Genomic DNA, 22,861 nt, shown 5'->3' with positions numbered 1-22,861 from the left:
CCAGGCTGGGTGCCTGCAGCTCAGGGCCTGAGCCCTCTGTCCCCAGCCCCCACCCAGGGCCCAGGCGGGAGACGCATGGAAGGAGGCTTGTGCCACGTGAGTGCCTCCAGGCATGGACGATGCTGGGCTCCATTAGTCAGGCCTGGGCAGGATGGGGCCTCTGGGATGGGACAATCTGGCCTGGGGAGGTCTGGGGGCGTGGCTGCGGACCATAGAGAGGGGCTAGAGTGGCTCTAGCAGCTCGGCCAGAGCGGAAGCGAGGAGCGGGAGGGCCGGAAGCCCGCGCCGTGGGGAGGAGCCGGAGCCGGGGAGCTGAGGTGGGAGATCGGGCCGGGGCAGTGTGAAGCTTGCGGGGGCCTGGCTCGTGGACGGGGGGAGCCTGAGACGGGCGGGGGGGTCCTTAATGGCGGGCTGGGGTCTCTTCCGCCCCAGGGGCGGGCTGGGGCCAGCATATGGCTGAAGCGGGGCTGCCGGGGGCCCAGAGGGGCCCAGAGGGGGCGGGCGCGCTGCCCTCTGACAGGCGCCTGCCCGGCCTCGCCCTCTGCCCGGCACGGAGCTGCCGCGCACGCCGGTCCCGTGTGTGTCAAGCCGCTGGCAGAGCCAGGAGCTGGCTGAGCGCAGCAGGGACCGGTTATTTAACAGTTCAGCTCATGAACTATCGCGAGGCAGGCTGGAAATGGGAGAGACTGCGTCCGCTTCAAGGGGCCCCAGTAGGATGGGAGCTCAGCATCTAATCGCCCTAGACCACTTCTCTGTAGTGGCGGATGCTAAGACCTGTAGCCACCTGTGCCAGCGTTGGGGCTAGTGGGAGCCCTGCTGTAGGCTGGGTTCTGGTAGCTTGGGGCATTTACATCGCTATCTTAATTAAGCCTGCTGAGCTGATGGAAACATCTTTATACAGTTCTCTAGTGGAGAGGTGGTTTCTGGGGCTCCTTGCATCTTGCGCCAAGGCCATGCTGTCTGCATCTGGGGTCATTATCTTATCAAGTCCCTCTTTCTACCTGTAGCCCAGGACCCATGACCAGTGCTCTCCTGTCCACATGCACAGGAGACGATGCGGTTTTGCTAAGAACTACCACAGTTCCAAGCTTCTGAGGGGTTGTTACGAACTGTGAGTCAAAGGTATATATGCTGTTTAACCTGTTGTTCCAGATTACAAAAAGTTCTCAATTGGCTACAGCCTTTTACGGTCCATATTATTGTCTTTGAAATCCAGCTGTAGTCCATCAAGATGAAAGAGCAAAGAGGGAATATTGTCAAGTGGCTATAGCAGGAGAATAGTTTTACTTCTCATTTATTGTATGGCATTAGCCAATTCACTGGTTTGTGCCTCAGTTTCCCCAGCTGTAAAATGGATACCATTATAATAATACCTGTCTCACAGGAGTGGGGTGAGAATTAATGAATGTTTGTAAAGGTCTTTGGGATCCCTAGATGAAAGGTGCTATAGGCATGCACACTGTTATTAAAGGATAGTGTGGTGTTAATGCAGATAATTGAAAAAGTCTCAGGGCTCAATCCTTCTCTCAGTGAATCCAGTGGAAGCAGGATCAGGCCCTAAATGTGGAGCAGCAGCAGCAAATTCTGGCTACATGTGTGTACCCCATTGAAGTCTCAGTCCCCCATGGGCCATCAGCAGTGTTTGAACCTGGAACCTTCAGCACCAAAGCTTAGATGTCTACCTCCTAAGTTAAAGGACAAGGTCCATTAATTGTCAGCAGTAGCAGGCTGTGCCTCTTGTGTGGACCACTCCCAGAGCAAGAGATGCCGCCCACTTTGCAAATGTGTTCTATATTCCCCCACCCCCCCAGCAGGGTAAGCCTCTCATGAGTGTCTGAGCTGACCTAGAGTTCGTGTCTGTTTAGATGCCAGTTCTATAATAGCCTCTGCCTTGGGCCAATAGCTGGGGTTGAAACCCAAAATATAGACCTTTACCCTTCCCTGAGGAGGATAGATAACAAGGTTGTAAAGTGACAAGGTGGGTGAGTAATCGCTCTTATTGGACCAATTTCTGTTGGTGAGAGAGACGAGCTTTTGAGCCACACAAAGCTGCTATTATGGTCTCTCTCACCAACAGAAGTTGGTCCAGTAAAAGATCTTACTTCCCCCACTTTGTCTCGCTAATATCCTGAGACCAACACCCTGCATTACCACCCCACCTGGGGTTGGCCCACGCAGAGTGTAGCTGCCTCCTACTGCCCCCAGCTAATAGATCTTGTTCTTTAGCTGACGTACTAGAAGCTGTGCTTTTGTGCTGAAAGTCCCAGAGTCAAACACTGCTGACAGCCTGTGTTGGGGGTCACTGTATGAATATGTACATGAATAATTAGGCCCATATGTGAGCATTTGTAGTATTAGGGCCTCTGTTTGTTGTGACCTTTCGCATGTGAACAATTTCATGGTAAATGTTAGTGTCCGTCTCGGTAGTATGGAGCCTTAAAGAGTTGCTACATTAAAAAATAAAAGTAGAAAATTCATTAAGAAGCCATTTCTGTTTGGGGACAAAAAACTAGAAGAAAATCATTAAGGATCAAGTCAAAGGGAATTTAAAAACAACAACAACAACACAGCACACCACCAAATGTTACGGTACGAACACCAGTGATTGGTAATGTGAATTTAGAAATCTCTCACTTTCCCTATGTGTGTGTTTGCTGCTTCCTGTAAAAAGCTGCTGTTCTTTCCTTCTATGAGTCTCAATAAGTTTGATCAGACAGGAGAACCTTGCTACTCTGCATGACCCCAACGTGGGACGTTTCTACCTTCTGTAATGAACAGGCACCAACTGCCCCACTCTGTTTATTTTCAGAGCCCTTTGGTGACAGAATGACAGTATGGATGTTGGGGATAGTCCCCTTCTCCCAGACAGCATCCTCTATGAGATTTTCCTGTACCTGGACCACGTAGATGTGCTCTCGGTGGGGTTGGTGTGTCGGCAATGGCATGCGGTGGCCCGGGATGAGTTCCTGTGGAAGGAGCTGTTCTATAGATACTACAGGGTCTCTCGGGAAGTGCCACGGCACCCAGGTCTAGTATTTTTAACTATGTTTAGTAAGTTATCAATTTTGCACTGTTGAAAAGGGCTGGGTTAGCTGACTGGTAGACCACAGTCCTGTTAATTCACAAAACAGGAACAGCATTGGCAGCAGCACAAGATTTCCTCCATGCAGCCCTGCCAGTTTGCCCCCCTCTGACCTGTAGGGACCCCATCTCTGACTGATGGTATTCTATAAAGGCCCATCCCTGGAAAGCTAAGCACCGAGATGTGTGCGGGACATGCAGCTCCCAGTAGATTATTTAATCCTTGGCCTCTTAGACAGGTCAATGTGACATGGGCACTGGTTCATGTGACATGAACTCGGGATTGCAGTTCAGGGAACATCAGCCATCACATAGTGACCTAGAGGGGAAAGGGTCTATTGCCCATCAGACCCTGTTGAAAATTGTGGAATGGAATTTGCTGAAAATTCAGAGATTTCCCTCCCCTACCCCATCCATGTCTAAAATTTAAAGATTTTTTTTAAACCCTTCTGCAGACTGACAGTTTCTTACAATACCTAGACCAGGCTGCTGGGTGATTATTGTCCCTTTAAGAAGGGCATAAGCAGGTACAACAAATCTCATGTTTATGGTGGTGTTGTGTTATCCACTTTCAAATGTGGGTCTCACTTGGCCTTGCACCTGAACATCTTCAACCACTGGTTGAGGACTGGCCAAGGAAGACAACAGTGGTCCTTAACTATGGATCACCAGGTCATATTCCTAGTGTAGACAGACCCTTGTTGCTGAGAGGACTCAGGGACTGGGCATTGCCAAGATGCATACAAGTCCCACTTGGGAGATGCAGGCTTTATCATGATTCTGTGGAACTCTGCTCCCCACCATATGACATGTACAGCAGCCATGTGCTCATCCTCCAGTTCCACTCCCGTGGACGAGAGTGGGAAATCAAGAGGATGCAGAGGCAGAGAATGCCTGACCTTCCAGCTGAGTGAGGCAGGAGAGTCATGCTGTGAAGAATGAGTGAGCAAAGAACCCATTCTTGGGGGAGTGAGAAAGAAGTACAAAAATGGCTGCAAAAATCCACTTGGCTTCAACCCTGCAGCCTTTAGGATTTGTAGCTCCAGCATGGGGCTGCTGCCTGTTTTCTGAACCCTGAAGGTTTTCTCTGTCACCGTAGACCCTTGGATAACTGGCTTTTAGCTGTAACCAGCATAAGTAAATCCAAAATGAAGGTGTATTTAATATTTCCACGTTAGTTTTGTTTGACTTGTGCATGTGCTCCTCTAATTCCTGTTTACTCTGTGGCCATAGCTGGCAAACCTGTTTGTTAGCTGCTGTTATGTCATTGGACCCATTAGTGCAGTAGAGTAAGTCCAGGAATTTGGTTGGGTACTTCCCCAGCTCTGCAGGGGGCTGAAAACAAAATAGCTGGAGCACTTGGTGCACTGGCCTGTACTGCTCTCCCTGTGTGACATACCTGTGACCAAGAGGCCGATATTAAAGGATACTGCCAACAAAATGAGTGGCTGAACTGGAGTTTCAAAGAGGTCATCCACCCTAGGGGACTGATGGAAAGGAGCAGAGCCCCCCAGTCTGGTCGGTAGGTAGGTCTGCCTGTGTCAAGCTGCCCCTGTTGAGAAGGGACTACAATGTCAGGGTTCCAGTTCAAACCTAGGGAGAAGCATCATGTCTGTAGGCTCAGTAAATGGGATCCAGGGGCTGCTGTGACTAGGAGCATTAGTGGAATGCCAAATTAGAGCTGTGACCCATCTAGCCCACTTTTCTGTCAAGCAGGGGCCAGTGCTGGATACTACAGAGGAAAGTGGAAGACTCCCTTAATGGACGGTTGTGGAATATGCTGCCCATGAGTTTCTTCCTAGCCCTCAGTTAGTGGCTGCTTTATACCCTGCAGCAGGAGAGTGGATATCCCTAACTTTTGAACTCCTATCTGACATAACTATGGATGTTCTCATTACCTATATAAAGATCAGCTCCTCCTCTGAATCCTTGGCCTCATCAGTCCTCAAACTGGCCTGTGGAACTCACTGCCACAAATTATGCATTTATATAAAAAAAATCTTTCTTTTGAGTCTTAAGCTTGTGACCTTTCATTTTCACTAAATGTCCCCAGGTTCTTATATTGTGAGAGGTCCTGAGGTATTTTTGTGCACCTCTGTCGCATCTCCTCTCTAAATTAAACAGGCCCTGTTCTTCTCAGTCCCACTTCATATAGAAGCCTCTTCAGACCACAGACCATTTCTGGACTTCTCATTTTTCTATCTCATTGTTGGCAGAGGGAACAGAACGGAACTCCTCATTTCAGATGAGGGTCCCCAATTAATGTATATAACTACCACAATAGTTGGACAATGGCACAGACGCCTAGGGAAGTCATGGAAGCTCCTTCACTGGAGGTTTTCAAAAGGAGGCTGGACAGCCGTCTGTCTTGGATGGTTTAGACACAACAAATCCTGTGTGTTGGCAGGGGGTTAGACTAGCTCAGTGGCTCTCAGCCTTTCCAGACTACTGTGCCCCTTTCAGGAGTCTGATTTGTCTTGCGTGCCCCCAGGTTTCACCCCACTTAAAAAATACTTGCTTTCAAAATCAGACACAAAAATACAAAAGTGTCACAGCCACACTATTGCTGAAACATTGCTTCCTTTCTCATTTTTACCATATAATTATAAAATAAATCCATTGGAATATAAATATTGTACTTCCATTTCAGTGTGTATATAGAGCAGTATAAACAAGTCATTGTATGATATTTTAGTTTGTACTGACTTCGCTAGTGCTTTAGATGTAGCCCATTGTAAAATTAGGCAAATATCTAGATGAGTTGATGTACCCCCTGGAAGACCTCTGCATAACTCCCTGGGTTAAACGTACCCTTGGTTGAGAACCACTGGACTAGATGACCCTCGTGGTCCCTTCTAATCCTGTGGTTCTATGACGATGTAATATTCTTACTAATGTCTATCCCATTCCTTATGCATCCTAACATGTGGTTTGCACCTTAACCTCTGCTCAGGGCTCAACAATAGGCATTCATTGGACTCTCCATGGTGATTCCTACATCTCGCAGTGTGGCTTAGAACCCACCAATGTTTCTGAGTTAAAATCCTTCAAATAGATGTTTCCTTGTATTTATTAAGATGGTCAGAGAAAATCTGATTACCAATGGCTGCGGCTATGGCAGCCTTGTCTACACTTGGGCTCCTGCCATTGCTAACGCTAGTGAGAAATATCAAGTCCCTGTTATAGACAAGTCATGTGGCTTTATGGCTTCCACTTATGCTGAGCTTTGACTCCTCCCTCCTATCCGCATGTGTTGTAGCTGCTGATTCCTGGTACGAGGACTTCCAGAGGCTCTATGACACCATCCCCTGTGTGGAAGTGCAGACCCTGACGGAGCACAATGACCAGGTCTTACACCTTAGCTTCTCCCACACAGGTTACCTGTTTGCATCCTGCTCCAAGGACTGCACAGTTAAGGTAAAGGGCATGCAGCTTTTGTTCTGAGGGGTTTATTCACTCATCTAAGCTGGCCACATTCAGGTTCCAGCTGTGAAAATCTTCTGTTGAGCTCTTATATGCTGACCCTCTCTGGTTAGTGCCGTCAGGCCTTCTAGTCAGGAGCTGTGGGGAGGGATTCTGGGGCTGAAACTTCTTAGTGTCCAGAAAGCAGAGGAGGCATGATGGGCAGGTCAGGAGCATCTGAGTTTGTGGGGCTTTGGGCCATACGGACTGCTCAGTCTGGCCCTTCTCCGAGTGGCTGGTTATCATTGTGACTTCTGGGACTCCTTTACTAGACCTCTTTTACTTCCTTTACAGGGCTTAGTGCATTTCTTGTGTGATGTGGCTCTCCTAAGTGCATAGAAATCAAGGAGGGGAAGCAGGGGTTGTGGAGGTTATGGGCAGGTTGCACAGGGACAAGGGTTTGGCTGGGGAAGGAGTGGGAGTTGGCTTTGCAAAGCAGTCTCTGGATGCATAGACTGTAAAGCCAGAAGGGACCATCATGATCGGCTAATCTGACCCCTGCTCATCACAGGCCACTGACCCTTCCCCACCCGCTCCATGTAACAGACCCCTAATCTAATTCCCTTGCCTGAGCTCTCCCTCGCTGAGATTTCTGACCTAAGCCCCAAGCCGTATGCTGTCACCCCAGCCTGGGCAATGATTGGGCAGGGATTAGGAGAGTAGGAAGGGGACCCAGGAAACAAGTGAGACATAGACATAGAATATCAGCGTTGGAAGGGACCTCAGGAGGTCATCTAGTCCAACCCCCTGCTCAAAGCAGGACCAATCCCCAATTTTTGCCCTAGATCCCTAAATGGCTCCCTGAAGGAGTGAACTCACAACCCTGAGTTTAGCAGGCCAATGCTCAAACCACTGAGCTATGACTCGCTGTCCCTGTGAGTGAGTCATGTCCCCTCCCTGTGCCTCATCTCGGGGGCTCTGCACATTGACTGGGTTCACTTGGCCCTAACCTGGGGAAAGCTTGCTGGGTGCAGCAGGGTCCAGCCTGACTGCTGAGGTGGCCAGTGGCGGTGTGGAGGTTGGAAGGTGGACTAAGTTAAGGCCAGGTGTCCCTAACTAGACACCAACTCCATTGCCAGGAACCAGGGAATCCTGTCAGACTGCAGTGACTTCTGCTAGCATAGGGCCTGGGCCCAGCTCCAATCCCACTCGCATTGCACTGGGGCCCACTGCAGTCAGAAATGAAGATGGTCACAGGCCCTTCCCCCAGCCGGGGGATGTGACCAGTGTTCCCTCTAATTTCTTACGCACGTGTGCGGAATGAGTTTTGTTATGGGCATCAGTATGAAGGTGATGTGTGACATGACCCTGTGTGACACATCACCTTCATATTGGTGCCCATAACAAAATTCATGTGGTGGGCTTGGGGCCGAGGGGTTCAGAGTATGGGAGGGGGCTCAGGGCTGGAGCAGAGAGTTGGGGTGTATGTGGGGGGGTACAGGCTCTAGGCTGGGGATGAGGGGTGCAGGCTGGGACATGGCTGCAGTGGGAAAAGAGGACTCTTCCCAGCCCTCTCTCACCTCAGCAGCTTGGGGCCAGGGGAGAGGTGCTTCTTCCTGGCCCCAGCAGCTCCAGTGGGGCTGGCCTGAGCTGAGAGAGGGGCTCCTCTCCCTGGCAGCTCCGGCAGGCCTGGGTCGGGCCGAGGCAGGGGCTCCTCTCCTCCGGCCGCGGCAGGTCCACGCTGGGGTTGGCGGTGAGGGGCGCCTTTCCCTGCCACAGCCCTGAGCCCCTGCGCATGGCTTAATCGGGGGCCACGCAGCTTAGAGGGAACCTAGGAAATGACCCTAAAATGAACCAGGAGGCAGAACTGAGCTCTCAGAGGAACAACTGTCCTGAGTGCTGCAGAGCACCAGCCCTCTGAGGCTGAGGGAATGATAGTAATGGGGCAGTGCACTGGTTGGGGCCAAATTCATCAAAGATCTTCATAGCAATGACTGTAAACCCTCCGGTTCCCTTCTGAATGGCTTTCTGGCAGCGAGGCTGGGGTTAGCACATCTCCATCTGTTTGCTTCCATGCCTCCTGACTGGTGCTCTGTGAATCCTGGTTAATGACACGCTCTGAGTGAAACAGCCTGCCCTGTCCCCTTTGTCCTCAGATCTGGAACAACGAGCTGGCCATTTCCCTGCTCCACAGCTCCAACATGAGGCTGTACAACTGGAGCTACACCCAGTTCTCCCAGTTCAACTCGGATGACTCCCTCCTCCTGGTGTCAGGGGTCTTTGTGGGGCCTCGCAACTCCTCGTCAGGAGAGATCGCTGTCATTAGCCTGGGTAATGCTCATTTCAGCTTGGCTCTGCCTTGGTGTGAGTGTGGAACTGGCTGGATAGCCACAGATTCAAATTGCCCTTGGAAAGCTGAAGGTGGCAGGACGGAGGGGCTGTGACTTGGCCTATGGCTAGGAAAGGGACTGGATGGGTTTTTCATGTCCCTTTTTAAAAGGGACCTTTGGCAGACTCTAATGCTGTTGAAAGTGAGGCACTGATGCCACAGTCAGGCAGCAGGAGAGCAGGCAGTGGGCAAGCTTTCCCCCACAGCTCAGTCCTGAGGCTACCCCATCTCCCAGCTCTGCCAATAGCCTCTGAGTCACAAAACCGTTAGCTGGTCTTTTCCTGTCATATCACAGAGCTTTGCTGATGAACATCCCTCTTGGCCTGGATTGCCCTCTGCTGCTCAAGTCCTGGGACCATATTAATCTTGAGTCATAGTATCTCCTGCTATCTCTATCCTGGGATCCCTACCCAAGTGGAGGCTTCTTACAGGGATGGATTGGCTCAAAACCTGTGGGCCCTTGTAAATCGACAGTGACGCTCACTGCGCTGAGAAAGAGAGAGAACCCCTGTATGATCTAGGGGAATATCTTGGCTGCTAGTTACCATAGCGCCACTGAAAGGCAGAGTGTGTTGGGAATCCACACTGATGATAAGCTGTAAGAGGGACCATCCATCTTTACATCCACTCTGCTTCAGGGATCAGCTGGGCCTCTGACTTGAATCCCTGTCCTGTGGGTCCTGTCTCTTGCTTCACTGGGGTCCTTTCTGTGGAGCTGTATTATCCTCCCCCTTTCTCCTTCCCTACAGAGAACTTCACGCTCCTCTCCAGGGTGAGGAATAAACCCTATGATGTGTTTGGCTGCTGGCTGAATGAAACCAACTTGATTTCCGGCAACCTGCACCGAATTGGGCACATCACCTCCTGCTCTGTGCTGTGGCTGAACAATGCCTTCCAGGTGTGTCCCAGGGCCATGCTTCTCCAGGCTCTGGGTTGTTTAATAGCCTGGACAGTTCCCGTCAGCTGGGTGTGAGACATTGACTCTCTGACATCACTGCTGAGCCCCCTTTTTGGGGATCGATGCCTTAGAGAACCCTGGGCACTGCCAACAGGGGTGAGGAACGGAGCACTCTCCCACGATCATGCCTCCTGTAGTGGGAGTTAGGGTCGTTCTGGGAGCAAATACAGTGATAGCATGAACTTGGGAGAAGGTTAAGAGGGGTGGAGAGCTTAGGCTCAAGGTAGAGTTGGCTCAAGGCGGCCCTCCAGTACCCCGTTGCCTCCCTGGCACAGCACCCGTTGCAGTGGGCACTTCCCATGTGGCTCTGTGCTGTCTGCTTCCATGCACTCGTGTTGTTTTAATGGGGATGGAGACTGGAGTCCAGCCCAGGGTCTCATTCTGGAAGGGACCAGAGGATGAGCCATGGTGAGCAGTTGGGTTAAGAGTCATTGGATGCCTTGATGGGTCCTGTGAGAGCTGGGTGCCTAGGGCTGCTGGAGTCTGTCAGCTGTTGCCAACCTGCCATCATATCTGGGTGCTTGGCCTTATGGGACACAGGTGCTCACTGGACAGGGAATTAATATGGCCACAGATGGGCCAAAGAATCCTCCTTGCTAGAGGAAATGAGGGAAGTGAATGTCATGTGACTTGTTGGAGGAAGTGCCGTCTCGCACTTTGCGGCTTCCAAGGAGGGGGATCCAAGCACTGCTCCTGCTCTGTCATGGGTTCGCTGTGACCTGTGGAATTCACTTACCCATTGTGCCTCAGTTTCCTCCTTGGTGAAATAGGGAGAACAGTTCCTCCCCCTGGGGGGCAGGTGTTGGATAGGGATGTTGAGCTCAGTCTGCTTGTTGTGCTTTGAGATCCTCGTTTGACAGGCACTATCTGTTTGTACAGCTCTCCTCATTGAGCCTTACTACAGCAGGCTGTATTGGCAGGTATTGTATTTCTATTGGCAGGCTGACCCCTTGCTTCTCCATAGCAGACGGGAGTATTATTATTAGTTTGCCACTTGTGCCCCTTCCCCTCAGTTCTTTAGGCTCAAGCATGCTCTATTCCATCTGCCGCCTCTTGCATCAGTTACTACAAACTGCTCCGGAGAAGGTGGACAAACACTGCCTGGCAGCCCATCGCTGTCTTGTTGCTGGCCCCGGCAGCCCTATAGAATGAGAATAGCTCCTTCATCTTTCACTGAGTGCTATGAAACCTCAGTCTTTATTATACAAGCACCAGGGATCTGTCAGTGCTGAGCAAACGTTGAAGTGTTAACCCTCGCAGCCCCTGAGAGGTAAGGATTTAATTCCCCCATTTTACAGATGGGGGAAAATGAAGCTTGGATGTTGAGTTCCCCAAGTTCTGAGCCAGACCCTGTAAGTCCTTTTTCTACCCATTAGCCTGTACTCCCTTTTTAATGGTGTTGACAATTTGCAGGCCCAAAGAAGTGGAGCATTCATGTCATTGGCAGCCTATGTCAGTGCAGATTGCGAGATGAAGCAGTCTGCAGGATGAAGTAGCTGCAGTGAAACCCTCCCAAAGGAAGGAAATGGAGAAGCAAACTCTAGGAAGCAAATTGGTAACTGTTTTTCTGCTCCTAGAATGGCCAATCATGCCGAACCAGTGGTCAGAATAGAAGCTTTGTTCCTGAACCTATGTTTGTTAGGACAGGCGGTGTCAGCTAGAGGACTAAAGCAGAGAACTCTGGGTTTTATTCCCAACTCTGCCACTGTCTGGCTGTGTGACCCTGGGTAAGTCACTTCCCATCTTACAGGTGGGGAAACTGAGGCACAGAGGGGAACTGCTATACTGGCCCATCTCCAGGGAGCTCCATTCACCACCACTTGTAAAGTGCTTTGACAGCCTCTGTTGAAAAGCCCTAAAGGGCACAGTGCTGTTTAGAGAGGGCTCCCTCTCTCGAGGGTTTGGGGCTCCTATGAAGTCTGTTGTAGAAGTGATTCTGATCCCTTTTGTGCTCTCTGGTACTGTTTGGTCACAGCGAGAAGGCATCTGCGCACTCTCTCCCCTCTGTTAACAGGGCATAGAGTCTGAGAATGTGAATGTAGTGAAGAGACTGTTCAAAATCCAGAACTTGAATGCCAGCACTATCCGGACAGTGATGGTGGCAGACTGCAGCCGCTACGATGCCCCGGACCTGCTCTTGGACTACAAGGAGCAGCTGGCTGCTGCTACCTCTCCCTACCAGGTCTTTGACCTTGGCAGTGACAGTGAGGAAGAGGAGGTGAAGCCCAAGCAGAAAGTGATGCCAGAGCCAGTGGCGCAGGCATCACCGGGTGGTGGGAGCGGGACAGCAGAGGATGGGCTGCAGCAGTTCCTGGATGACATCCTTGAAGGCCGTGTGATGCCCGTCCTGAGTGAGAGAGAGCTGGAGACGAAGGTGGCAGAGCTGCTTGCTAGGAACCGGACTAAACCGCCTGAACTAACCCAGCTCCCCACAGAGGCCAGCAACAAGAAGAAATACTTAATCTTCACCACAGGATGCCTCACCTACTCTCCACACCAGATAGGTGAGTAGCAGAACTCTGCCTTGCTCGGGCTCCCACTGGGCTCTGACATTCACAACACAGTCTGAGGGACAAAGCTGGGCAATGACAGTCCACTTGCTGACTCAGTGCCTTATTGTAAGTGAACTGCTATTTTAGTGCAGAGGCTCTGGTCACCTCCTGTTAGGTGCCTTCTGTAGTTAAGGTTTCAAAACCGCTTCCATTATAACCCCTTTCCAAAATGCTTCCCACCAGGCTGTGTTTTTCCAGACTTGGTCTCTGGCCAAAGGTGAAACTTTCTGGGAAGTTTATGCAAAATCCTGTCAGCTGTTTTGAGATTAAAAAAAGTTCAACTCCCTAGAACTTTTTAATAATAAAAATCTAGCCACCCCTTTTATTTAGTTACAGCTAGAGAAATGTAAATCTTGTCATAGCCAGGGACCTGTCTGAGGGCTCGAGCCCTTGCTGGGTTTAAGAGCTCCGAGCGTCTGCAAGCTACGTACCGAGCATGCACAGCAGATGTATTTTTATTTTTTCTTTCTGTAGTACTTAGAAAACTGCAGGTGCAACCAGTTATATGGGAGCTCTTGGCAATGCTGACACCTTATGTCTCTGATTCTCCCAGTTTGGCTTGTTCTCATTGAGACTCAGGGCAGGTTGGAAGAGGATCAGCTCAGATCTGAGTGCTCAGACCTCCAGCATATTAGGGCTTTGCACATTCAGCCAAAGCATTCCCACAGACGGCACTCTCTAAGGTCTGGAACCCCACTTTTAAGTGGTCTAATTGTAGAAGGTTCAGTGATTTCCAGCCCCTGCCTCATTCCCTTGCGGAGACAGAGCCACAGCCACGACACTAGTGCTGGCAGCTGACTGCCAGAGTCCTAGGTGACAGCCTCTTTGGAAGGGGGCTTTCCCTCCACTTTTCCGTCCCCCATGCTGGAGCCTTGAGTGGGAAGAGCCCTGTGGGGCTAGGGCAAATGCGAGAGCTGTGAGGAGTGTCGCCACCAGGAATGGGAGTGGGGACAACTGATCCTTCCCCCACCTACCCCCTAGCTTCTTTTCAAAAGGTGCCTAAGAAACAGAGCCCAAGGCCAGGGAGGAACCAACCACCTCTAGTACAAGCAGAAGGGGAGGGAGTGGGAAGCTGCTCTTGGTCTCCCTGCTCTGCATCTGTTGTGAAGCCACCAGGGTGAAGCGAACTTTGCATCTTCCTGGTTCCTTCCCCTGCCTGCACTCCCCAATTCAGCCTCCATCCCCTCCTGCTCTCTTGGCTCTCATCTGATTTTACCACCTGCCTGAGCCAGAAGGGAAGGCTTTCCAGGTTCTAAGTTTGTAGAAAGCAGTTAAGATGAGCCATTTGGGAAATAGTCTTTGATCATATAATTGAAGCCTGACTCCTAGTGCATGATATACACAAGGGGCAGAGTTAAGGTCATGTGTCCGACCCTAGCTTTGGCATTTTGTGACTTTATCTGTGCACTGTAACACTGCAATAATGTAGAACTAGCATCTCTAGGTTCCACCACCACCAGCAGGCTGTAATATTCTGCCATCTGGTCTTGTGTTGGTGTTGAGAAAAGTACAGCCCATCCTCCAACTTGGCCTGACATCACCTTTTCAGCATGGGCCCTGGTGGCTACAGGATGCTCCATCTGGATGTGAGCAGTCAGGTCCCTTGGATCAAGGCTGCATATTGCATGCTGGGACCTGTAGTGTACATAGGCTGAAGCACCATGTGAAAAATGGAAAACAACTGCAAATTATGTGCAGCCCTTGGGCTCCTGTAAAGCTGCCAGCATAGCCTTCTGTGGGATAGTTATGGTGCCTTTGAATTAAAGGGATTTCTTAACTTGGAACTATTGCCTAAAGCAGAGAGAGAGTGATCTTATACCAGGGCAAACCACTGGCTTCTTCCTCTCCCAATGGCAGGCATCACAGAATGTTTGCTGAAAGGTTTGTGTGTAGAACAGGCCTCCTGCATCTGCTCTCTGCCCCAAGGACTTGGTATTTAAATTTACTCGCTGCATGCTTGGAGCACACTGCTCCGATGGGTTGGGTGCACTATTGGAAGTCCTACATGCCCTACTGGTGTGTCATTGACTCACATGAGACCAGAGTTCAGTCCTGCTACCAAAGCTCTTGGCTTCACTCATCTGACCTGTGCTGCTCTCCGGCAGGTGCTTTGGTGGCTTCCCTTTCCTCCCATGCTGCAGGATTTCTCTGCCAGACCTAGGTTTGAATCCAGGAAATGTGCTACTTAGTCTAATATTCAAATGAAACCTGTCACAAGAGCCAGGGAAAAGGTCATCTCCTTTTCCTATTGAGGTCCAGGCAGAGTTGCGACCCAGGGCCCCTGTTATAGGCTCTCAGCTGCGTCTCATTTGGGCTGCTGGGATGGATTTCCCCAGCCACCTCCCAGACAGGACCTCAAAGCTGGAATTCAGCTGTAATGGTGCTGTGTTCATGTGGTAAAACATCCCTCAGGGAACCTATTTGGTGCCCCTTTGTGGTGTACAGAAAACAGGTGTGACCGGGGCCCTAGTGGGGGCCAGCTGTGGTCACTCAATTAGGGTGAACCGCAAAGAATGGGGCAGACAAACCTGGTGGATATTCCAATACTTAGATTTACCAAGCCAGCATAAAACAGCTTCTGAGTAACCAGTAAGGTAATAAAGAAGTACAAGCAACACAGTTCCCTTAAAGTGATCCAGCCTCAAGCCTCCATCCAGGTACCCACATCAGATATGATGAAATTTATGTAAATCTTACTTCATCATATAAAAGAAAAGGTTCTACCAATCCCAAAGAATCGGACACATTATCTTCCAGGTTAATGAATATTCCAGATCTTACCCAAATACACGCTACAGTCAAGTCTTATTAACTAAACTAAACTTTATTAAAAAACGAGAGAGAGAGTAGGGTTAAAAGACCGACAGACAGATAGGAGTTCAATTCATTGAGGTGCAGATTGACAGCAGAGATGGTGAGCTTCATAGCTGCAAAGAGTTCTTTCAGAAATAGGTCATTGGACTATAACCTATGTCCAAATATATTCAGGGCGTTCCCCCAGCATAACTAGGAACTCAGTCTTGCGACTCAAACTTCCCCTGATGAAGCCTAAGCAGCTCTGAGATGCCAGAATCAGGACCCAAGGACCTTTTATACAATGTCATGTTTTTGACAAGTTGGAGTTCAAAAGGTTATTAGCATGACTTTGAAGGAGGTCCATCACCGGTACTTAGCTATAGAATTAACATAAGGCAGTTTGCTTGTTCCTCCACCAGTCACAGTACATTTCAAAGAGAGATGAATACCGAGATATCCCATGTTTACAATCATTTCAATGCTAGGATGTTCTTCTGACCTCTGAATTATCGGAATACAGCATAGGCAGGGTCTGTTGATTACGTTGTTGACCCTACCCTACTCATACATGTGTAAATACCCAAAAACACAAACATTCTCTCCCCACATGTCTTATGAGGGTTTTTGATTTTGCAGGATGTTTAACCCTTCCTAGCCATGTGTCACAACAGGCTTTTCATGTGACTCTGGTCCTGCCCACAAGCTGATGCATTGTGGGCACAATCACTGAGGGCTTGTAAATTGCATTGATCGCCAGATAAAAACCACCAGGCACAGCCACATTTAAATAATAACAGTAATGCCAGCTCTCACAGTGCTTTTCATCAGCAGATCTCAAAGCACTTTACACACCTGGTTGGTACCCTCCCCGTGAGGAGTGAACGGGAAAGTGGCCCGAAAAGGCTGGCAGTTGGGGCACTTCCTCGCTTCTCTGTGCTTCTCCACACTTCAAATGCAGCTGTAGCACTTCAGTGAAGATACTACCTGTGCTGACGGCACGGTTCTCCCATCCACCTCCCTGAGAGGTGATAGCTATGTTGACAGCGCTAGGTTGACGGGAAATTCTCCTGTGTGAACCGGTCAGTATAACTGTCGCTCAGGGATGGGGATTTTTCACGCCCCTAAGCAATGTAGTTATACCAATCTGATTTCCTAGTGTGAAGGCCTGAAGTGTGTTTTACTGAGAACTGGTAGTGGTGCTGAGTGTGATCGTCCCAGGACTGATCCAGCTTGGAGGACTCAGAGCTGTGGCTTGGGAGCTCTCTGCCAATTACTGAAGGGGTTGGTGCAAGATCCTTAGCACAGAGCTTCTCTCTCAAGAGTGAGTTTAAAAAGGTGTAAACCAAATGTCTGACTACACCCCCCTCCCCCAACTCAGTTGTCTCTGCATACATATATTTGCCTTTGCAGGATGCCTCAGAGGAATCTGTTGCAAATGACTACAGTTCAGATTCTGTCATAGGTTTTTTTAGTAAAAGTCTAGGACACCTTACTTGACCTCCTTTGTACAAGATCTGGTGCTACTACATGACTTTGGTTGTAACAATGATCTACAGTTCATATTAATACCATCACAAAGTGTGAGCAATAAACAAAGATTCACAGAAGGCTGCATCCTGTCCCTGACTTTTACTAAAATACACTTGGGGGGGACTAACCGTCAGTCAGAGCGTTGCCAGGGGCTGAACTCCAGCAGCTGCTCCAGTCCCGCCACTGCTCCTGTGGCAAGGGCTGCTGGCTGCTGCTCCGGCCCCACGGGGGTGGACCCGGCCCCACGGGGCCACAGCTCCAGCAGTCAGCCAGCCAGCAGCTCTGCCACTCCCGGGGCTAGCCGCCACTGTGGAAGAAGTCAGAGGTCCTGGAAGGTAATAGAATCCGTGACCTTCATGACAGAATCGTACTCTTACAACTCAGTTAACTTGTTCCCAGGCAGCAGGGAAGGGACCTTCTCTCAGGACTGGAGAAGGAGGATCCTGGGAACTACAGGCCAGTCAGCCTCACTTCAGTCCCTGGAAAAATCATGGAGCAGGTCCTCAAAGAATCAATCCTGAAGCACTTACATGAGAGGAAAGTGCTCAGGAACAGTCAGCATGGATTCACCAAGGGAAGGTCATGACTGGCTAATCTAATCGCCTTCTATGATGAGATTACTGGTTCTGTGGATGAAGGGAAAGCAGTGGATGTATTGTATCTTGACTTTAGCAAAGCTTTTGACACGGTCTCCCACAGTATTCTTGTCAGCAAGTTAAAGAAGTATGGGCTGGATGAATGCACTATAAGGTGGGTAGAAAGTTGGCTAGATTGTCGGGCACAATGGGTAGTGATCAATGGCTCCATGTCTAGTTGGCAGCCGGTGTCAAGTGGAGTGCCCCAGGGGTCGGTCCTGGGGCCGGTTTTGTTCAATATCTTCATAAATGATCTGGAGGATGGTGTGGCTTGCACTCTCAGCAAATTTGCGGATGATACTAAACTGGGGGGGGGAGTGGTAGATACGCTGGAGGGCAGGGATAGGATACAGAGGGACCTAGACAAATTGGAGGATTGGGCCAAAAGAAATCTGATGAGGTTCAATAAGGATAAGTGCAGGGTCCTGCACTTAGGACGAAAGAACCCAATGCACAGCTACAGACTAGGGACCGAATGGCTCGGCAGCAATTCTGCGGAAAAGGACCTCGGGGTGACAGTGGACGAGGAGCTGGATATGAGTCAGCAGTGTGCCCTTGTTGCCAAGAAGGCCAATGGCATTTTGGGATGTATAAGTAGGGGCATAGCGAGCAGATCGAGGGACGTGATCGTTCCCCTCTATTCGACATTGGTGAGGCCTCATCTGGAGTACTGTGTCCAGTTTTGGGCCCCACATTACAAGAAGAATGTGGATAAATTGGAGAGTCCAGCAAAGGGCAACAAAAATGATTAGGGGTCTGGAACACATGACTTATGAGGAGAGGCTGAGGGAACTGGGATTGTTTAGTCTGCGGAAGAGAAGAATGAGGAGGGATTTGATAGCTGCTTTCAACTACCTGAGAGGTAGTTCCAGAGAGGATGGTTCTAGACTATTCTCAGTGGTGGAAGAGGACAGGACAAGGAGTAATGGTCTCAAGTTGCAGTGGGGGAGGTTTAGGTTGGATATTAGGAAAAACTTTTTCACTAGGAGGGTGGTGAAACACTGGAATGCGTTGCCTAGGGAGGTGGTGGAATCTCCTTCCTTAGAAGTTTTTAAGGTCAGGCTTGACAAAGCCCTGGCTGGGATGATTTAATTGGGGATTGGTCCTGCTTTTGAGCAGGGGGTGGGACTAGATGACCTCCTGAGGTCCCTTCCAACCCTGATATTCTATGATTCTATGACTTCATCAGGAAACCACCACTGCAGTAATCATCTGGTCCCGGTTAAACCTAGTTCCAAGGAGATTATAGCCGTTGAAAGGAAGTGTTTTGTGTTTGCTTTTGGAATTGCTCTGGCTGTAAACAGTGGGAGTGAAGGGACTAAACACCCCCAACCTAGCTGCAGACCTCACTGGAAGGGCACAAATGATGCTTTGGGCTGGTGCCACAGGAATAGCCAGCAGAGGAGAGTGCCGAGGGACTGATGCCCTGTACTGTACCATGACTCTCAGTCCCCACCCGAGCCTTGTCATAAAGGAGTCAGTTCCCAGCCAGGGTCCCCCATATGGGTTTCCTCACTCCTAGCAGCTTGTAATAAGGTTTCAGAGGGACGCTCCTTGCTCTGGAGCCTGCGGGGAGCTCCCCTCAGTCCTTTGGCTTTTGAATGTTACCTATGAGTCAGGCTGCAGCAGCGCCCTCTTGCAGAGCAGACTAATCCCCCTTTTTGCCTCCCTTTCCCCTGAAGGGATTAAGCAGATCTTGCCTCATCAGATGACGACTGCTGGACCGGTGCTTGGGGAGGAGAGACGTTCGGACGAGTTCTTTGATTCGCTGGATCATGTCATCGACATCCACGGTCACATTATTGGGATGGGCCTTTCTCCTGATCACAGGTGGGTGTGGCAGGATGCGAGGCACAGCAGAGCAGAGGGTCTGCCATGGGGATGGAGCCACTGGCCACCAGCTGATCACTTTAAGTGTAGTTAGTATGTGGGGGGGGGGGGTGGTTCCAGAGCTTGGTAAATTTTTTTTATTTAAGAAGAGCAAAGGGATTGTCCCTTTCCTCCATGGGCTCATTAATGCGTGTACACAGGCACAGACTAGACAGGCCCTTGGTATTTGAGATCTCTTCTCCCGACCCCTGGCACAAAGCAAAATGCATGGAACTTAATGTGTCTATTAGCAGGGTGATAAGCCAAGTTGGCTCTGCTGGGGTCTAACCCTGGGTTCTGAAAACTATCAACTACAGCACTGTGCAGAGGAATGTCTCCATGCCGGCAGGGAAGTGACCCTGCAGCCAGGCACAGCATGCATAAGCTGCTCCATGCCAGAGGCTGCTGTAGTGGGGCACTGGACCCAGAGGGTGTTTCGGAGCATAAATGGCTCTTGCATGTAATCATGGTGGTGCTTCGCTCCAGTGCACAGAGTTAAACTGGTCACAGGATCTGGGGTCAGGAAGGAATTCCCCCCTCAAGCAAGTCGGGGAGAGAGTTGAGAGGACTCTCATTAGCTCAGCTGAGTGTAGCTTGCTCTTGAGTGCAGGGACCCGGGGAGCTTGGGCTTTCCTCTTGTCTTGTATGTTTCTGTTTCTCGTGTGTGTGTGTGTGAGAGAGAGACAGAAGTGGGGGAGGGGCGCTTGATTTAGCCCACACCGGGGAAGTGGTGGCCAGGAGTCTTGGCTGGGAGGGATAGGAATGGAATTGGGGACCAGCCAGATGCTGATTCTAGTAACTGCACGCAGGAGCTGCCTAAGGAGATGTTTTCCCCATCTGTGTGCTCTTGTTCTGGCTCTGTAGCTGGGCCAGCCCCTCTGAGTGGCTGGCTCGATAGAGGAGCTTGGTGTATAAAATGAACTCTCCTTGGAGTTTCCCAGCAGCACGTACTTAAAGGCCCCTTGTTAGGCACTTGCGGGGTTCCGACTTGCAGAACTGAGCAGGGATGGAAATGGCTTAATTGAAACCTTAAAAATAATTCATATAAACGGCTGTTTCCAAAACTCCAGCCTCCTGCTCCTCCTCCTCCTCCTCCTCCAGAGTCTGTAACCCAAACACCACGGCTGCGAGCTTGCACTGGAGAGCCAGGCAGTGAAACCAGCCAGTGCCCTAGCACAGTCATACCAGAGAGGTTTTCTAGACCGGATGGTAATGCAGTTACTGGAGCAGTGACCCAGCAGTGTAACCTCTCCCCTCCTGTCCCCTAGGTACCTGTATGTGAACAGCCGGTCCTGGCCGCGGGACTGTGTGATCTCTGATCCCATGCAGCCACCCCCCATCGCAGAGGAGATTGACTTGCATGTGTTTGATCTGAAGACTATGAAGGAGGTGAAGCGAGCCCTCCGCGCGCACCGGGCCTACACCCCCAACGATGAATGCTTCTTCATCTTCCTTGATGTCAGCAGGGACTTCGTAGCCAGGTGCCCAGTGGGCCTGTCCCTCTTGGCCGCAAAGCTAGTGGGATGGGAGGGGAGAGAAACCCAGTTCCCCGGACCTCTGTGCTGTGCTCCTTGGTTTTTTGTTATAGAGCTAGGTCTGTGGCTGAGATGGGGTAGATTCTGCAGCACAAGGCCCAGCCTTGGAGGCACTCAGGCAATTCCTGCAGCAGCGCGACTTACCTGAAAAACTAGGCTTGTACCAAATGGGATGACTGCCAACCACGTGCTCAGTGCAGTGACGAGGCTAGCAGTCAGTATGTTATGCTGTCCCCGCGCTCTTGATTTGACAGTGCAGTACTGGGTGAGGGAGCTCTGGAAGGTGGTATCTGGGGAGGAGATAGTCGAGGCTTCTGGTGGTTTGGGATTGTGGAAGGAGCATGTTGATGGGTAAGTTAACTCTGAACCCTAAAGATGACACTGATGAGTACCCATTGAACTGAGCAGCACAATTCACACCAGCACTACTGCAAACTCAGACAAACACCCTTGCATCGATTCCCCTTGGCTCCTTCTTGGAAAGGTTTTCCTCACAGCTGTGAGGGCTGGACACAAGCTGGGTCAGTATTTTGGGTGTAACCCCAGGCCTCAGGGGAGAGGCACCTGTTTCCTCCATATATTTGTGAGGCTTTTGGGGAAGGCGGGTTAGGGCCCCTTTCCCTCTGGCCGGGCTGGGTTCTCACTGGTGTCTTCTGTCCAATGCAGTGGGGCAGAGGATCGTCATGGCTACATTTGGGACCGGCACTATAACATCTGCCTGGCCAAGCTGCAGCATGACGACGTGGTCAACTCGGTGGTATTCAGCCCCATCGAGCAGGAACTGCTCCTGACAGCCAGCGACGACACCACCATCAAAGTGTGGCGCTCCCCCCGCACAGTGCGCATCCACCAAGCCAGGAACCCTAAGCCCCGGAAGCTGCTCTTCTCCTGGCTCATGAACCAGAAGAGCTGAGTCAGGCTCCTGCTCATGCTGCTGCCTCACTCCAGCCACGCCCTTTATTGTGCTTTGGACAGTGGGAGCGTAGATGGAGAGTAGCTGTGTGCAAAAGGTCCTGGAAGGATCCTACCCCAAGAGAGAACCTCGCGCTCCCGCCAATGGCTCACATCTGACAAAACTGTTACAAACTGCAGCCTGTGAGCTGGGTCCGCTCTGGGCCTTAGCGGGTCACTGCAGGGCAAATTCCCCATCCACATCTCACCAGTGCTGCTAGGCGGTCACGCTACTTGCAGCCAAGCTTTGGTCACTGATCAGCACAGACTCTGGTGGCTTATTTTTCTTCGAGAGCTTGGGATCTAGCCTCACTGAGAGCTGTTGGCTGCAAAGCAGTTGGCCAAAGGGAAATGTCGCAGCACTGCTCTTGTCACAACTGGACTGTTTTAGTAGCTGTTTTATTGATGTCTGTTTGCAGGAGGCGCTGACAGTGTTACTGGTTAGCTAGGTCCTGAATACAAACTGGGAAGCAAAGAGACTTTCAAAAGAGGCGCTCGCTCTAGAAGGGCACAGCATTATGGCACGTGCATTGGCTTGCCAGCACTAAGATTCTGCTGACGGCAGCTAGCAACTTTCTGCCCCACGTCTCCACCTCGGGCCTACCAGAGCCCAAGGCAAGCCTCGGTTGCTGCTTTCCAGTAGCTGTGAGCCTGTGCATCTCCACCACTGGCTTCCACACAAGGGTACGTGGAGAGCTGGTGAGTCACATGGGACAGATCTTGATGAGCTGCTAAATAACATTAAGATGCTACAGTTGCGTTGCCTAATGTGGTGTTTTCCAGGCAATCCACTGCAGTGGTGATCACAAAGCTGAGTTTCCCCCTTCAATGAGGGCAGCTTATGGGCTAGAGTTGGCCATGAGTGTAGCTCATGCTGTGACAGTTGGAAACTCTTGGTATTTGGTCTGCAGGACATAGCAGGTGCCTATGCCATCCCAGCTGACACCGAGTTGCTCACTAACTGCTACCTGGCTGAGACCTGTCCAAGTGCTCTTTCACTGGGGGTGACTTCTCCCTGCTATGGTACTGGCCTCCCCAAGTGCCTTTAAGTTCTCATCTAACAAATCATCTAATGAAACAATGAGTCAGTCTTTGCTGTGCTCGGTCATGCTGCACTCCTGGTCTCACCCAAGTCCCCTAGAGCTGGGTGTGATGAGGCAGCC

General features: G+C 50.6%; 1 protein-coding gene across 4 annotated transcripts; it reads left to right on the top strand.

Annotated features, from left to right (window-relative positions):
- The first annotated feature begins 279 nt into the window (after nt 1-279).
- On the top strand, nt 280-22,779 carry FBXW5 (F-box and WD repeat domain containing 5). Of its 4 annotated transcripts, none has more exons than XM_077835918.1 (10): nt 280-317; nt 1,008-1,122; nt 2,810-3,027; nt 6,341-6,498; nt 8,640-8,814; nt 9,622-9,770; nt 11,845-12,334; nt 19,026-19,173; nt 20,481-20,693; nt 21,414-22,779. In XM_077835918.1, exons 3-10 carry the CDS (start codon nt 2,835-2,837, stop codon nt 21,658-21,660), a joined length of 1,773 nt encoding a protein of 590 aa, XP_077692044.1. In that variant the 5' UTR covers nt 280-317; nt 1,008-1,122; nt 2,810-2,834; the 3' UTR covers nt 21,661-22,779. The 4 variants fall into 4 exon arrangements, with proteins under 4 accessions (XP_077692044.1, XP_077692045.1, XP_077692046.1 ...); XM_077835919.1 differs by having other exon boundaries at nt 295-317; nt 1,008-1,111; XM_077835920.1 differs by lacking the exon at nt 280-317 and having other exon boundaries at nt 470-1,122; nt 20,481-20,601; nt 21,414-21,606.
- The last annotated feature ends 82 nt before the right edge of the window (nt 22,780-22,861 follow it).

The sequence above is a fragment of the Eretmochelys imbricata genome, chromosome 16 (genome assembly GCF_965152235.1).
Source record: "Eretmochelys imbricata isolate rEreImb1 chromosome 16, rEreImb1.hap1, whole genome shotgun sequence".
NCBI classification, from domain to species: Eukaryota; Metazoa; Chordata; order Testudines; family Cheloniidae; genus Eretmochelys; species Eretmochelys imbricata.
The sequence above is the reverse complement of the archived record's forward strand: the minus strand, read 5'-3'. Positions and strand labels throughout refer to the sequence as shown.

Bases quoted from the DNA above. Each gene is read 5' to 3' on its own strand.
- FBXW5 (XM_077835918.1), top strand. From the start codon at position 2,835: ATGGATGTTGGGGATAGTCCCCTTCTCCCAGACAGCATCCTCTATGAG. The intron at 12,335-19,025 runs GTGAGTAGCAGA...TTTCCCCTGAAG, and splicing joins CTACTCTCCACACCAGATAG to GGATTAAGCAGATCTTGCCT. The intron at 20,694-21,413 runs GTGCCCAGTGGG...TGTCCAATGCAG, and splicing joins AGCAGGGACTTCGTAGCCAG to TGGGGCAGAGGATCGTCATG.